This window comes from Calonectris borealis, chromosome 8, assembly GCF_964195595.1.
Source record: "Calonectris borealis chromosome 8, bCalBor7.hap1.2, whole genome shotgun sequence".
Lineage (NCBI taxonomy): Eukaryota > Metazoa > Chordata > Aves > Procellariiformes > Procellariidae > Calonectris > Calonectris borealis.
The window spans coordinates 16,377,970-16,393,553 of record NC_134319.1 but is presented as its reverse complement, the minus strand read 5'-3'; the positions used below and the strand labels follow the sequence as shown (position 1 = coordinate 16,393,553).

The following is a 15,584-nucleotide window of genomic DNA, read 5'->3' as shown; positions in this document are numbered from 1 at the left end:
TTATGTCCAGAAATGAGTAGTTAATAACTTTGACAAAGGAATTCTGAGCTTTATAAATATAAATTTTAAGCATGGGAAATTCCCATTCTTCTATTCCCAAGAGTCTGTAAAAACATAACGAAACCCGAAAATACATCTCTCTAAAAGAATCGGATTTTTCAAATATTCATTGATTTAACTAACATTTTCTTAAAACCTCTATTGCAGCTTATTGTAAGTTTGAAAAGGAACAGTTTATTTTCTTTGTAGGTTTGCAACAGAGAGCACCTGTGTTACTCATATTCTTCAGTAAAAACTATGTGTTTCACAAAGCACTTCTATATCAGTCAATGAGGCAGTGTTAACAAAGGAGCGGCACATAGGCATTAACCATCAGTTAGGTGAGCGCAGAGCACCATTAACTCTGCCCTCCCATGGTCTTCAGCAAGGTCAGCATTTCAATTATGTGCTGAGTGTATATATATATAAGTATGAAAGGAAAGCTGTAAAAGCTCAGTTGCCCCTTGACCCAAGAGTTTAGCAATATTTAGAACCTTTCCAGTTACTGTTAGGAAGAGCTGATGAGACTACTCATCTAGCTCTTTGGTTCAATCCTTTCCTTCTTTTTAATTTTATTTATTTATAACAAAGAAGACTTCCTTTCAGTGATTTTTGTGCCCAGGCAGCCTCTCCCTCTGTTGCCTTGGAGAGCCATTTTTGGGGCTCTTTCTCCCGCTGTCTGTTGGCTTTTTCCTCTCTCTGACGCTTTTACATGGGTTCTCTTTGCTCTCAAACAGTAGCAGTGAATCCACTAAGCACACATGGCTTTAACTGGCTCAATATTTGCCTTCAGTAGTAACTCCTACTCTTCCCATTTTTCCAGTGAATAAAGAATGAAAAAGACTGCAGTCTGATTTAACATATAATATGGTGTTACTGTGGGCAGTTGCCCAGAGAGCTGGTCTAGCAACTTGCCTCTATCTAGTGGTCACGTCTATTGGATGAGGTGTTTCTGGTTGCTGTTTGGATGAATGTCTCCTTTACCATTCCAAGCAAACCATAATTTTACACTAAATCAGCCTGCAGAACTTCCTCACGCAGGGACTTCACAACACTTGGTCTGTGCAGGGAAGAGGGAAGTGACATGAAGGCAGGACTAAGAGAGGGGCAGCACCAGTCCTTTCTGGCAGCCTGCAGTCGCACCGGACTAGGTTAAATGTGAAACCGCACCTGTATGAGGCAGTTCTGTGGTGCTTAAACTGATCAATGTGCCAGCTGCAAGATCTCTGCCTTCCTCCTGTCCTTTGTTGAAGGCATACTCCCTGCCCCCTGCCCTGTGATGGCACTGGTGCCTGTAGGATTCCTTCCTGAGATGATCAAGGACCAACGAAAAATAATTTTTGGTGAGGTTAATCTTCATGTGGATCATTGGGATCAGCTTCCTCACTCTCTGTGAACCCCAGTGCCAAGACAACGAAGTAGGCAGAGTATGACAGCTTGGATTTGTATTAGTTTAAAATGTCACGGAAAAACAGCCTTCTGCTTCAGCTAAGAAAACAGGTTAGTACTCTCGCTATTTGTGAAGTCTAGAAATGAGTGATTAGAATGAACTTAATGATTGTCTCTAATCAAAGATCTGTTCAATGATAGCCACTAACAGCATTCTGCGTAATAGGATTTTTATGGCTTATAAATTTCTTTTGCTTTTTGAATTCTATTGTTAGCAATTTCAATCACTTTATCAAAGAATGAGATATCTTCCAAAACATTCATGCTGTCCTACAGATTGAACAGAGATTAAATCCGTGTTATTGAAAGGATGTAATATTTTATTAAATTGATTTTAGGTTATAAAGTCATTCATGTAATCTCTCTTTATATTTGAAAGGTCTTTTCAATAGGTATGTATGACAGATAGTGGAACACTTCTTTTTCTACTCCATATTAATAGGCTGCAGCAGTGGGTGATGAGAATATGCTCTTTGGCTTGGTAAAGAGGAAAAATGCTAGGCTGAAATTTATCCCATGTCTTGGTGAAGAAGAAAATGGTGTATCGTACACATTTACAGAGTTTAATTTTTGTAAAATCAGAATCCTTTGCAAATGTAACTGTGGATGGGAGCCTTCACAGGAGGTACTTCAACTTATGCTGCTTAATTTAAGCATTACAGATATGAGGTCCTCTACTAACAAGTATGCAATTATGAAATACACTGAGCTACATAACTGCCATGCTTACAAGCAGTTTGATTAATTGTATGTGCTATATTCAGTGAAATTTTAATTATTAAACCAACGTTGAGGATTTCAGTTGGAGGAATTAAAAACTTCTGTGCACAATTCAGTTCTATAGCTATTGAAAAGTCATAGGAAGTAAAGAAGCTAAAGTATCATCACCAGTAAAGCAGATAGTTGGGAGATAAAACTGTGATATTGTAAAAATAATAGATGTGAGAAACATTATGTCCAGGAGTCTATATAGAGGAATACTGTATTTGTTTATTAAGCAGTTTTTCTTTTCTGTGCATTGCTATATACAACAGATTACAAAATTGGAAGTTTTGAAGATAGTTTATCCAAAGAAACCTAATGCTGGACACTGCCATAGCTCCAGAATTAGTGTTATAAAATCCGTCATGAGTAGATTCAACCAGATAGCTGCTAGTTTAAGCATAGTGCTGATCATGGAAAGTATTCAGCTAGATCAAGCATGTAGGTATTTTATTCCTTCGAGTGAGGTCCCAGGTGGTCTATAATATGAAGACACACTTAAGGAAAAAGGTATTTGTTACCTCTGAGAACAAATGAGTAGAGCCTTGAAAAGGTATTATGTGGTGAGACTGTAAAATGTTGTGGTAGCCAGTTTAGTTAGTTGTGCTCTTTACCCGGAGCATATTATCTGTATGTTCTGGAGATTAGATTATCTACTGCTTGTTTTTTTTCTGGCATTGAAGAGGGTTTTTCTGCTCTAAAATGTTATTTGTGCATTAAACCCTTTGTTTTGTGACTTAATTATGATTTCTTGCATATTTATGTCAAGAGTATGGGTGGTTTTGCACATCAGACTTACGCAGTGGGTTCGGCTTATGAAGCTCTGGGTAGCAATGCTGGATGAAGATATTCCCCATTTTTATACCTTCCATAACTCCACCTACACTTAGTGATAAGTAGACTTTTTAGCTGACATTTAAGGTCAGCTGTCAAGCCTGCCTCTTGAACTTTCTGTTGTGAGAAGGGAGATGCATGGAACAGATGAAGAGGGTTAAAGAGAAAAGTTTGTTAGTGAAGCATCCTTGCACATAGGCATACTAAATCAAGAGGCAGTTGAAGTATAGGCATAGACAGTTAGTATGGAACAGCTAATGAACTTTAAATTCACACCTGCTTTCTATGTATTAACTTTCTGATGTACCCAGTTGCTCAGATTTTCTTTGTACTGAGCTTACATCTACTGCTGCCTGAAACATATTGTTTTTGCAATAGCTATCCAGAACTGGATCACTCTTTTTACTACCCCTTTGGTTACTCTTCAGGATTGAGGTCACCGTAGGATTGGGATCTCAAATGTTAGTCATGAATGGTATATCCAAAAAGTTGAGGATGCAGATGATACAGCAGTGCTCCAGTTTTAACTATGAATGCCATAGCTTTTCAGCCCCTTAAATGACTGCATTAAAGTGACAGAAATCTTAGCGTGGGGTGATTGTATAATGCCTCATAATAGCATTTTGCTTCATAATAGCATTTCAAATGCCTTCTTACATCTTTCCTACCCCCACTTTAATTTTCTGCTTAATAAACACAGTCAGTATGGTTTTGTTTGTTCAGAAGTACCAGAGGTAGATTTTTGGCAAAATTCACCCTGTAGGAGAGAAACTGTTACTGAAATTATTTTACACTTTTCATAGTGTTAATTCTTATTGGTGCTCATATAAGTAACACATATTTATAACATCTTTATTAATGCAGAATTTATGCCCAATGTTATACTTCAAATTGTTGTAAATTTAGGGAGTACCTAAACCGAATATAAATACAACAGTGTGCACTTTTGTATGCTCTCAAGTGGGATGCTTCAGTGCTGTGTAAGCATGTGTCTCTGCATCTCTAGGAATTCAGTATTGGACCAACATAGCGTTTTACATGTTCCAAATAAGTCCTTGTATCTAACTGCAGTCTCACTGGATTTAAGGATTTGGTGTACATAAAAAATTAGAAATTAATTTGTTGGAAGTTTTAATAAATATATTTCTGTCTGTTCACCTGTTTTTAATGCATGCGAAAACATTATTTCAAAGTAGAATATTGTTAGTTGCTACATGTTCATATGGAGTAAAAAAATTCAATACATGGTACGGAATATAATTTTGTTCAATACCTAACATTTCTCCTGAATAAGGAGTTGGGGCTTGATTTTATGTCTCTGTTTTCAGGCCAGTGAGCTTTTTGTGTACTTAGCTATTTGCTGGACTGAAGCATAAGGCTCCATATTGGATCTTCATGCATATGTTTTTAAACATACATAAATCCTTCCTGGATTAGACAATATGATATTTCAAAATCAGAATATTTCCAACTTACTTCAATTATCAGCTGTATTTAATCAATGCAGCTCTAGTTAAAGTGTTTTGTTTAAACTTCATGTTGAAAATGAGATGCAATGTGTCTGTGGTCTTGTCAACTGCCAGTATTTTCTAATGAAATGTTGGAGAACTGGGTTTTAATCCTTGTGTTCGTTTCTCTGAATGTTTATATGTTTGCTTAGCTGAAAGTGGAACATTCACATTTTTAAAAAAAAGAATGTCAATAAATGTTTTTATTATCACAGTACAGGAAAAAAAAATTAGCCTTTGTGATGTGATAGCGGACAAACAGGTCAGTCTAAGGAGGTTGGTCAATTAAATACTTGGATGAAAGTCTTCCAAAAAAGAGTATGTATACAGTTTTTCACTACTTCTGCTGAATTTTCGTGATCTGTCTTTCAACATCAGATCTCACTGCTCCTTTGCCAGTCTGTCTGCAAAACCAGCAAACAAGCTGATTCTCAAAGCTAAAAGGTACCAAAAAGGTACAGCTATAAGCATAAGTGATGGGGCAGCTGGGACTCGGCAACAGGACAGGTGGTGGCTCACCAGCCAGAATAGTTCTTTGTCCCACAACTGTAGAGGCTCTACGATGCTCTAATGTATAGAAGTGTTAAAACACAATTTTAATGAACTGCTTTTGCCCTCTGCTTTGAACATACTAACTGTCTCTGTATCCCACTTCTTATTTGCATGAGGCACAAGGTATTAGTTTTCACTTCTGAAGCTCTTTAGTGTCTGTCCCTTCTGTAACCAGCACTGCTCATTCACTATCAAGGTGAGATTCCTGCCTGTCATTAACACCCATTGCTCATGTACAAATTTTTATACCGGCCTGGAAGGTCTTCCTAGAAATGTTGATGCAGCTACTTCATTATCCCTCATCAAAGCTTTCCAAAAGTTAATGTTCTTCTGCAAGGGCTCCAAAGCTTGGCAGTGGTGGTTGGTTGAGACTCCTGGCTGTTAAGTGTGTGATTTAGTCTCGCTGATTCCCAGTTGCATTTCCCTTGTTCCTCTATATTTACAGTAACATTTTTAATCTCTTATCTTGTACTTAGCCTATAAGCTTTTTGTTACTGAGACTGTTAATTATTTTATGTTTTCACACTATGTACTGATTTAAATACTTGGATCTCTAGGTGTTGCTGTAAAGTGTATCTGAATAGTTATTTAAATATACTCGAGAAGACCTTGAATTAGAGCCCCTTTCTGTCCTTATATAGTCGTTACTTTTTAGAGAAGTATTCAAAGTTGCTTTCAGACTGGGAACTAGGAAAGAGTTTAGTTCTTCCTGTGTTGGACTACAGTAGCATGGCACATAGTCTGTTATAATGTGTTTAATAGCACTTTGCATGGTAAATTTTCTGGTTGCAGCAACCAAGAATAGATTAGACTGGATATATAGTGCCAGTACTTGAATGGTGTTCATTGTAAGTGTCTGGATAACTTGGTGGCTGAAAGGTACATCACCTGGCTCCCAGTATCTGTGATAACTCAGTGCTCTATTTTTTTAAAAAATACAAATGGAAATGAGCTTTTCAACATGTATTCTCTTAATCTCTGCTATATTTGAAAGAATGGTTTCTCCAAAGCCTGTTACAATAGATGTGTTCCTAGTGAAGGTGAATATTCCTGAGTCTTCTGTATCTCGTTTTTTCAGATTAATCGTGCCCCAAGCTTTGGAACTGATCAAAAAATAGACTACGATGTAAAAAAAGGTGTTCTGCTAAATGCACTAAAGCTTCTCAACATACGGTAAACTTGTCCTCTTTTCTTCAGTCTGGCTCTCTTTCTGTTGCTTTGATTTATTTTTTAAAAATTTTTTCTTTGTTAATTTGAACTGGACTAGGAGAAAATGAAGATCTTTTTTTCCACCTTCATATTTTCAAAATGTAAATGTTTCCCTTGCTGTCAGTTTTGCTATTGACGTTAACCCAAATTTAATTTTTCTTCTGGCTCATGTGCTTGCAAAAAATGAGTGGTAATAGTAACTTCTGTACTTTTTTTTTTAAATTATTTTTTCAAACAGGTCTCAAAGTGGGGATATGAATGCAGTCATGGGCATGTGGCCACACAGGAAATTTGCTTTGGCGATAGTTTCTCACACAGTCAAAAGCCATACCCCTCTACAGGAAAACCTTGTAGTTGGGATATGTTGGAGAAAATCTACACTTCAGGAAAATAGATACAACCATGTTTGTACATTAAGTTATAGTACAGAGTCATTACAGTACACCTTAAAATGTGAAAATATTGTAGCCATAAAAGTTAATATTTTTAAAAAATTCTTAATGAGTGTTTAAATTCTAATTTTATATCATAAACTGCACATGACTGACTGAAAAACACAGATGATATACTTGAGATGAAAGTGTATCTCATCTCAGCTGCACTGGATTGACATATCTTAATATCATCTGTGTTTCAGGACAAGTGATAAAAGGAGAAATTTAGCTCAACAGAAGGCTGAGGCTCAAAAAAGACTGTATGGTCAAGGTTCAATGAAAAAACTGTTGCCAGGATCCTCAGACTGGGAGAAGCAGCGCCACACACTGGAAAGGAGAAAAGAAGAACTGGTAGGAAGGAAAAAATATGCTGTTTGTTGCCCATGGCTTATGCTCTCTTTGTTTTAATTGTCTTATTTTCTTGATTTGTAGAAGGAAAGACTTGCGCAAGTACGTAAACAGATTTCCAAAGAGGAGCATGAAAATAGACACATGGGGAACTACAGGTAACTATTTTTGACTGTATTAGTAGGAAGTATTCAATGCATTCTTTAGGAATAATAGAAACAAGTATTTATAGTAGGTGATAATTTTCTGCCAAAAATGTGTAGGCGTTTATAGAAAATACATATGTGTACACCAGGTAGTAAAGTTTTTTTTTCAGATAGTTCTTTTTTTGATTCCAAATTTTTGCATGCACTTAGGAATTCATATGACATCAATCACTCTAGTGTTTGTGTAAGACATTTGCTTGAAAGACATGATTGTTCACATTCAGCATACCAAGAGCCATGACTGTCATTATGGACCTGTTCTATAATCACATATGATGATTCTTATCTCGGGGAGGGGGCAGGCAATATAGGGGTGTGAGTATTCCCCTATAAAAATATCAAATCTGAATATTCCCTTATAAGAAATCAAATCTGAATGTTATCTATGAAGCTTGCCAAAAATTCAGAAACTTTATTGGTCCTTCCATAATTTTTGATAGAATGGCATTTGAAATAAATAGTATATTCATATTTCTGCACTTTGATTTTGGTTCTTAGTAGGCTTAAACGTAAGTATCTTCAGATTCCTTAGAAAAATACGTTCAAAAGGAAGTTTTAACTTGTTGGTTATAACAGGCATTGGCCAGAAAACAGTAATTTTGTTTTATGATGTTTTTATTATTATTATTATTTCTTGATATTTGCTTCAATGAGAAGTGAAAGCAAGGCCTATGAATATTTGGCAAAATGGAGTGGAGTACGACTAGGAAGAGATGATGGGAACATTTGCCCACTCTTTATAACATTCATCCAGGACATGGGAGGTCTCGGTTCACATCTTTTATTCTGAATTAGTCAGAATGCCTTTTCTGCTGTTCTTCATCTCTGCTTTTTTGAGCAGATGTTCTATACTTCCCAGTAAGGTTCTCATGTAAATAGATAGATGTTTCTGTGAAATTTTCATTTTTGATGAATTAACATTTTGCTTACAAAAAGTCTTTCTTTGTAACATTCCCAGTTTTAATTACATCCTTTCTTGACATATGTGGAGCTGAACTAGCACATCAAAAAAACCCCACAATGAAGCAGTTATTTTCATGCTACGTAGACTATAAGAAAGAGAAGCATCATGATGCTTTAATAGATTTTGCTTTTTCGATAACTTTAAAGTCTTAACTTTTTAACTGATCGCATTTTAGGTTACTTATTCAGTTCTTGACTGAAAATGAGCCAAATGTTCTCTTTATTTAGCTTTTTGGTTAATGTAAATCAATAAAAATACAAAAGTATTTTTTTCCTCAGGAAAAAGTGAAGTACCATTTCATGAGGAATGTGCAGATGTGGAAGGGCAGAACAGCTTTGTGTTTTTGTATTACCATGTGTTTGCAAAAAAGCTGAAGAATCAGCAGAGCCTGAGAAGTAAAGGAATCTTGGCTAGAGATGCAGAGAAATTTTATCTGAGCATTATGCAGTGTTTTCTCCTTGTGATGTTCTCCTGCAGAGCAGGACTAGCTTCTGTCAGGCATTGCCATAGAATCATGGAAGTTTTGGGTGCTAGCATAGCTGCATGGATTAATATTGCTTTCTGAATAAAAATCCAGAGAAACCTAATCAATCTCAGCAGGATTTAATTTAATCTATGTATGTCAAGTTCAGCAGTTGGCTTAGTCAAGTGTCTGTCTGCAAGCACAACTAGCCCACTGATTCCAGTAGGGGTGGTCGAAGTAGAAGCCATGCTTTCAAGCATTTGTGAATTCATGAAGAACTGAAAAGAATGTGTATGACTTTGAAAAGGCCTTTAGCTTCAGTGTATTTCTACATATATTAAAATGAATATCCTTTCTTTGAAGTATTGTTCTATGGCACTTTTTCAGCAGTAGAATCAACACCATTAAAAGGTGTTGACTGCAACTACAGGTATTTTATGCAAACTGGAACCATCTTCAGTTTGCTGTAGTACTGCCCTGAGTCTAATGGGATCATAACCATCCTTTTTTCATTGCAACAAAATCATCATGAAAGATACCCTTTCAAGGAGGAAGAGACTGAAAAGGAAGAAGGAGAAAGAACCTTGTAAAAAGTTCACAAAAGATCCACAAAAACATTAAGAGTCACATAATGCCAGTCAATATATAAATGGTGCCTATGCTTTGCACAGTGCAGGCAGAATTAACTCCTTACAATACATTAGAAATTAGTCTTCCACTTTCACAATTTCTGGCTGTGTTTCAGGCATTCATGACAAATTGATTGGAGTGGTTTTCTTCAAAGCCCATTGTAGCTTGATGAGCGTGCATAAATCACCAAGTCCTGCTTCTCATATTGTCATAATCTCCTTACCTGTAATTTTAGAGAATAATGACATAGCTGCTCTAGTGGAAAATCAAAGTCACCCTGTACATCCGTGTACCAGAAATTTTTTTTTTTTAATAGTATCTATTTCTTCCTGTTCATTATTTTGGAGGGTTTAGCATTCAAGTGCAGTACATCATGCCCATTAACTCAAAGCAATTATTCAAATTTTCACTGTTTTGTGTCCTTTTATTGCTAATACAAATTATTTTGTGGCTCTGAATTTTATATGCAATATATTGTTAATATTTCATGAATCATTCACACCTGCATGCATCATTCGCACCCACTGAAATTTCAGAGTACTGCAAAACTGAGTTTTGGTATATCTCTGGAATGACCTGCATGGTATTTCTTTTGACTGGCTAATTGCTGGTTTAAACATGAATGTATTCTCTGAGTTAAAATCAGATTTAGAGAGCAATGTTCAGAGTATATGTTTTATGATATGATATTATATAATTATTATAGATGGGTTGCATATGCATTATAGAAGACACTGTGAATTAGCTGCATTACTTTTGTTCCTAGTGTGATAAGTAGCTCAGCTTCTATCTTAAACTCTTTTTTTTTTCCCCCCTATTTTAGACGAATTTACCCTCCTGATGATAAGACATTACTTGAAAAGTATGAGAGTTTGTTAGCCACTGCTTTCCAGACGTTTCTTGCTGGGAGAGCAGCTTCACTTCAGCGGGAAATGAATAACCCTTTAAAAAGAATGAAGGTACTGAAGCACAAGAAGTATTGGCTTTAGGAGTTATTTATCTTGGAATTCATGACCTTGTGGATTAGTTTCACGATAATCATGTGTGATGGCTAATAAATAGCATTTGATAACATTTCCATCATTTTATTATTATTCTTTGTGCAGCTTGTGGGCCAGATCCTTGAATCTGGATGAACTGCAGTGGACCCAGGGTGGAGACAGGCTAGCTGGCTTTAAGCTACTTTACCATTTCCCTGATCCTCAGCCTTACCCCTGGCCAAACCAGAGGTTGGCAGAAACTGCTTTTGAGCTGGTAATTGCCTCCTTCTTCCTCCAGTAATGTCCCCAGCCTATTTATCCACTTGTACGGACTGGAATGAGAGATATCATAAAACCAGCTCCACTAGTTTAAGGCATCCAAAAACTCTGCCTGATTGCCTACTTATGTAGTCAGAGATAAACAGCAGGAAAACGGCTACATTTAAAATAACCAACTAACGTGATTTAATTTGAAATCTGAGAAATAATTTCCCATCTTGTAGTTGGCATCATCCAGCAGTTCTACAGGAATCTTTGTTCAACCCTTTCTTCAGACTTATCTTTAATAAATGTTGAGACTTGATTTTAACTGTCAATTTCATGTTGATTGCAAGCAGAGTTGCATGCATCAGAAGAAATACTTTTATATCCTCTGTGGAGGGATTCAGAGTTTTATTTCAGGAATTAGTAATCAAAGTAATTTCAAATTCCTACCAGTTGGTGCTTGAGCTTTGGAAGGATAGGATATGTCCTGCTTTGAATTAATTGTAGCAAAATTCCCATTTCTAGGAGGAGGACATTTTGGATCTTCTGGAGCAGTGTGAAATAGATGATGAAAAACTGATGGGAAAATGCACCAGGCAGCGAGGACCTAAGGTATTTGACTTCTAGATACCAATTTTTAATTTCACTCTGTAGAGAAGTAATCTTAGAATTTTAAGTGGGGAATTTAGTTAGCTGATCCTGGTAGAAGTTTTCTTCCTCAGACTGCCATTAGCCTGTTTTTTTTTTTTTGAAGTATGAAGAGAAGCATAACTACCATTTGTCCAACTAAATCCCATTAAAATTTTAACTGGATATGAGATCCTTGTTTTCTTCTCTAAGCTATTTTGAGGAATTATTGTGCATGGCAACAGCTGTTGTACAAGAGATTGTTTGATTTCAGTGTGTGAAATGATTTTTATATCCATAGCCTATCTCAAAAGAATGCTTTCATCTTTAATCAATTAGTGCCACTAAGGAATTTTGAGATCAGGGGATAAGAGGCACTATGGAAGCTCAAAGGATTAATTATGATTATGATGTATCTGTAGCTTGCTTACTTGCTGAAAGGGTTGTACAGTATACCTTGGAGCCTGTTTCGTATCCAAAAATCTGCTTTTAAAGTGGATGTATATTATTTTTAGCTTAATGCTTTCTGGTTGTGTGCATAGTTCATGCAAGTCTTTGCCTTAAATACACTGCATATCTCTGTAAGCCAGTAAAGATAAATAGTTTGGGCTTGGCTAAAATAAGCACGTGTCTTATATCCTGCAAACATTTTAGGTGAAGTCTGCTTAGAAGAGCCTACATTTATGTTCCTGAGCTCTGATGGATTTGTTTATGGATGCATGTAAATTTTTTTAAAGCATTTTACGTTTCTGAGAACATGGTGTATAAATCTGGCAATTTCTGTACAAAATGAATGCTGACAATTGTCCTGAGCTTGCAGGAGTACTTTATATATGTTCAAGAATCCAAAGAGCTACACCTTGTTACAAGCGTGCATACTGGAAAGAGGATCTGCATACCTCATCTGATATTAAGATAGATTTGCAGGAACCTCATTACAAATATGCGGATTTTGTGAGCTAGTGCTTTAACAGTGGTGGATTCGTTTAAAGAAGAAAAAAAAAATCCAGTCCACCCTGGCAACACACTCAGCCCACATTCTTCAGGGATTCTTCTCCTTGAGGTTTTGTTTTCAGTTCTTTAACAGAGGGTCACTTGAATTCAAGTTCAACATCTCAGTCACGTTTTTCCTTTTTCCAGAAGCCTGTCTTTTCCCAGCAGCCCTCAGAGAGCATCTCTCTGGTTGACTGTATGCACAGAGACTTGATCTATATTATCTCTACACTGGTTGCACACAAGCCATTCCCAAGCTGGGGGTCATAAGCATTTAATAGGGTACTGAGCCCAAACTGAGAATTAGTTTTAAGATGAAGTTTGATCAATTTGTGAGTGAGACTATATGACGTGGTCTTCTTTTATAACAGGCAAATGGATACCATAGCTCACAAGCTGCTCTACCTGTACAATATTGTTTGCACTTACAGGAGAATTTAAAAATTGCATATGACCAAAATTCCCACTTCTTCTTTTTTGCCATAAAATTGATGAAATCAAAAGGGAAGGCTGTAAAACTCATCTTCTTGTAATCATAAAATCCTACAAATAAAGATCCATTAGCGTATCAAAAAAGTAACTTATGCAAGATCTGATAGACAGAACAAACCCGAAGGAACAGTACTTTTCACGTTACGTTACTCAATGTGAAAGGTTCTTTCAGAAGGTCTTAAAGTCCTGTCCTCCCTTAAAAGCCAGTGGCTGGCCTGCTGACAGAAGCTACTGTTAGGAAGTCAGATGCTCTGCCTTGGGCACACTCTCTTCCTTGGGAAGAGGAATAATCAGGACTCAGAAAATTCCAGAACAGCTGGAATAGTTAGGAGAGAGCGGTGTTTTCCTCCTCATCTTCCTCCGTATGTAGGAACATATATATACATGTATATATCTGAGGGGTAGAGGGGTGTGTGTCTATAAATAAGCTTTGCATGTAACAACTATTCCATATTTGCTAGGAATTTCAGCCTTATTTTTATTTGAATGTGATTAGGACCTCAGAGTAGAAAACAAGTCAAGAATTTCCCAGCATGAAGGCATTTTTGCCTGCCATTAAAATATTACTGATTCTACTTAGATTGAGAAATACATTCTGGAAATGTCTGGTTTATTTGTAGCCTCTAGAGGGCACCTTATCCTTACACACTGTAAGGTTTACTCGTGTTTATTACATTGCACCTGTTTGTGCAGGAAAAAGAACTAAGGAAATAAAATAACAGATATTGTAGAGGAAATGAGCAATTACTTTTATTTTTATTCTTCTGATATAAAATCAGATGAGTTTAATCAAAGAAAAATGCAGTTAGCATAAGGGGAAAATCAAGGTGATTAGAATTGCTAAGCAATCAAATATATCTTATTTTAAGAGGTCAGTTTAAACCCAGATCTAGCTATTATTTGTCATTATTGCTTTTTGTAATTTCTTTGACCTTTCTTTTTATTCTTCTTTGTTAATTGGTCAGGATGTTCTTCGATTCTCTCCCGGTCCCGCTTGGGGGGCGGGGAGGGAGTGAGTGAGTGGCTGCGTGGTATTTGGCTGCCTGCCAGGTTAAACCATGACAATTGTTTAGGGTAGAATGTGTGAGGAACATGCATATGATAAGTGGGAATGAGATTTACCTTAAAGCCCCTGTGAGTTTTGATTGAAAATGTTTATTATACCTTGTGTAACTCATCAGGAATGTCTGATCAATATATCTCCATGATACACAGCATGTCATGATTAGGACAGCTATTTTTGAGAAAGCAGTAAGTGTTGAGGCACCTTAATTTGTCCTTCTGCAGGTAGATAGATATCAAAATATTCTTCATGTGATCTGAACAATTGCCAGGACTCTCCTCAATGGAATATACTTCTTCAGCTCTTCCTGATCTGGTCTAATAGCTTGAGCTTGCATAAACCTACTGTTGCTTTTAAGTTAGTGGCAGAAATCTCCTTCCTTCCTTGGCTGGAACAGAAGTTTAGGTAGAATATGTTTAGTTATAAAGTGTATCTTGCAGGAACAGTATCTTTGGGGTTTTGTTCTATTGCCCTTCACAATAAATCTTGGTGCATTATATTATGCTAATAGGGCAATTTAAATTAATCCTGAGAGTTCTTCTATTTCACTCTGGCCCAAAATGTGTTCAGAAATTATGATATTAATTTTTTTCAGATCGAGTTTTAATTGCAGTCCATTAGATGACTAGGAAGATGAGGCCATCACCATAGCTTGTTATAGCTGAGAGTTACTGGAAAGAAAGAAAATGTGTAGGGGAAAAAAGTGACCACATGAGCTTTTTTAGGATAATAGATATAATGGAGGATATTGCATTTTTCTTGTCTGCCTGATGGAAGATGGAAGAAGAAAAATTTTCATTTGTAGTTTATGTTCTTGCATCAGTTTCTCTGTCTCCTACTTTTTGCTTTTTGTCTTGCAGTATCCTTGGTAATAGCACAAGATTAATTACCTAATGACACTGAATCCCATGTGCATATGGGACACCAAATACACCTAGCATAGCTTGCTATATTCGTCCAGTTTCTGCTTTCTGCAGGACGTGGATTAATCACTTTCCCTTTCAGAACTGTACCAGCCAAAGTTCCCTGATGTATTTCTTTACTTCACATTGACCTTTGTTAAACTATAGCTTCAGTTATTGCAAATATCAGTGAGGGATTGAAACTGATTGTAAATGGTATTCTGTATCACTTGATTTATGATTTCAAACTGTAATTCAACATGTCTGGTAGTGTAAGTCATACTTGAAATAAAATGATTTTTTTTCCCCCTTACTATGTTATACTGCTCTTCATGTGAGAAAGATTAGGATTACTGTGTAGTGAATTTAATGAAATATTTAAGCATTTATTTTAAAATTAAGGACAAACTTCCAATCTAATTTGGGAGGGTTTAAATATGTACAAATGAACTTGCCTGAATCAGGGACCTAGTGTGATAGTAAAGTGTCTTTTGGGATTATGGAAGAATTTAATTTCTTGGGTGTTTTTTTTTTGTTTGTTTGTTTGTTTCTGTTTTTTTGTTGGTTTTTTTTTTGCTTTAGCCCTTGTGTTCAATGCCAGAAAGTGCACAGCCCTTAAGAAGACTTAAGAACTACAATAGTGATAGTAGCTGTGATAGCGGTAGCAGCATGACAGAATCAGGAGAAGAAACTGAAAAGGAAGATCACAATGAAAAAAAAGAGAAAAAAGTTTCGTATGATATTGAAGAAAATAAATATAAATCTTTAGAACAATCAGGTAAGTTAAATGATCACTTTTCCAACTAAGTCTGGCATTCACGATGAATTACATAAAATGCTTCAGTATTTTAGAACGTATCAACAT

At 36.3% G+C, this 15,584-nt stretch overlaps 1 protein-coding gene across 1 annotated transcript in view; it reads left to right on the top strand.

Moving 5' to 3' along the window:
• TTLL7 (tubulin tyrosine ligase like 7) overlaps nucleotides 1-15,584 on the top strand; it is a 59,677-nt gene that overhangs the window by 22,845 nt on the left and 21,248 nt on the right. Inside the window, exons 10-15 of the mRNA XM_075156129.1 lie at nucleotides 6,223-6,317; nucleotides 6,991-7,138; nucleotides 7,220-7,293; nucleotides 10,222-10,357; nucleotides 11,168-11,254; nucleotides 15,302-15,497. Coding sequence (XP_075012230.1) covers nucleotides 6,223-6,317; nucleotides 6,991-7,138; nucleotides 7,220-7,293; nucleotides 10,222-10,357; nucleotides 11,168-11,254; nucleotides 15,302-15,497 — 736 coding nt within the window. The remainder of the gene's footprint in view (nucleotides 1-6,222; nucleotides 6,318-6,990; nucleotides 7,139-7,219; nucleotides 7,294-10,221; nucleotides 10,358-11,167; nucleotides 11,255-15,301; nucleotides 15,498-15,584) is intronic.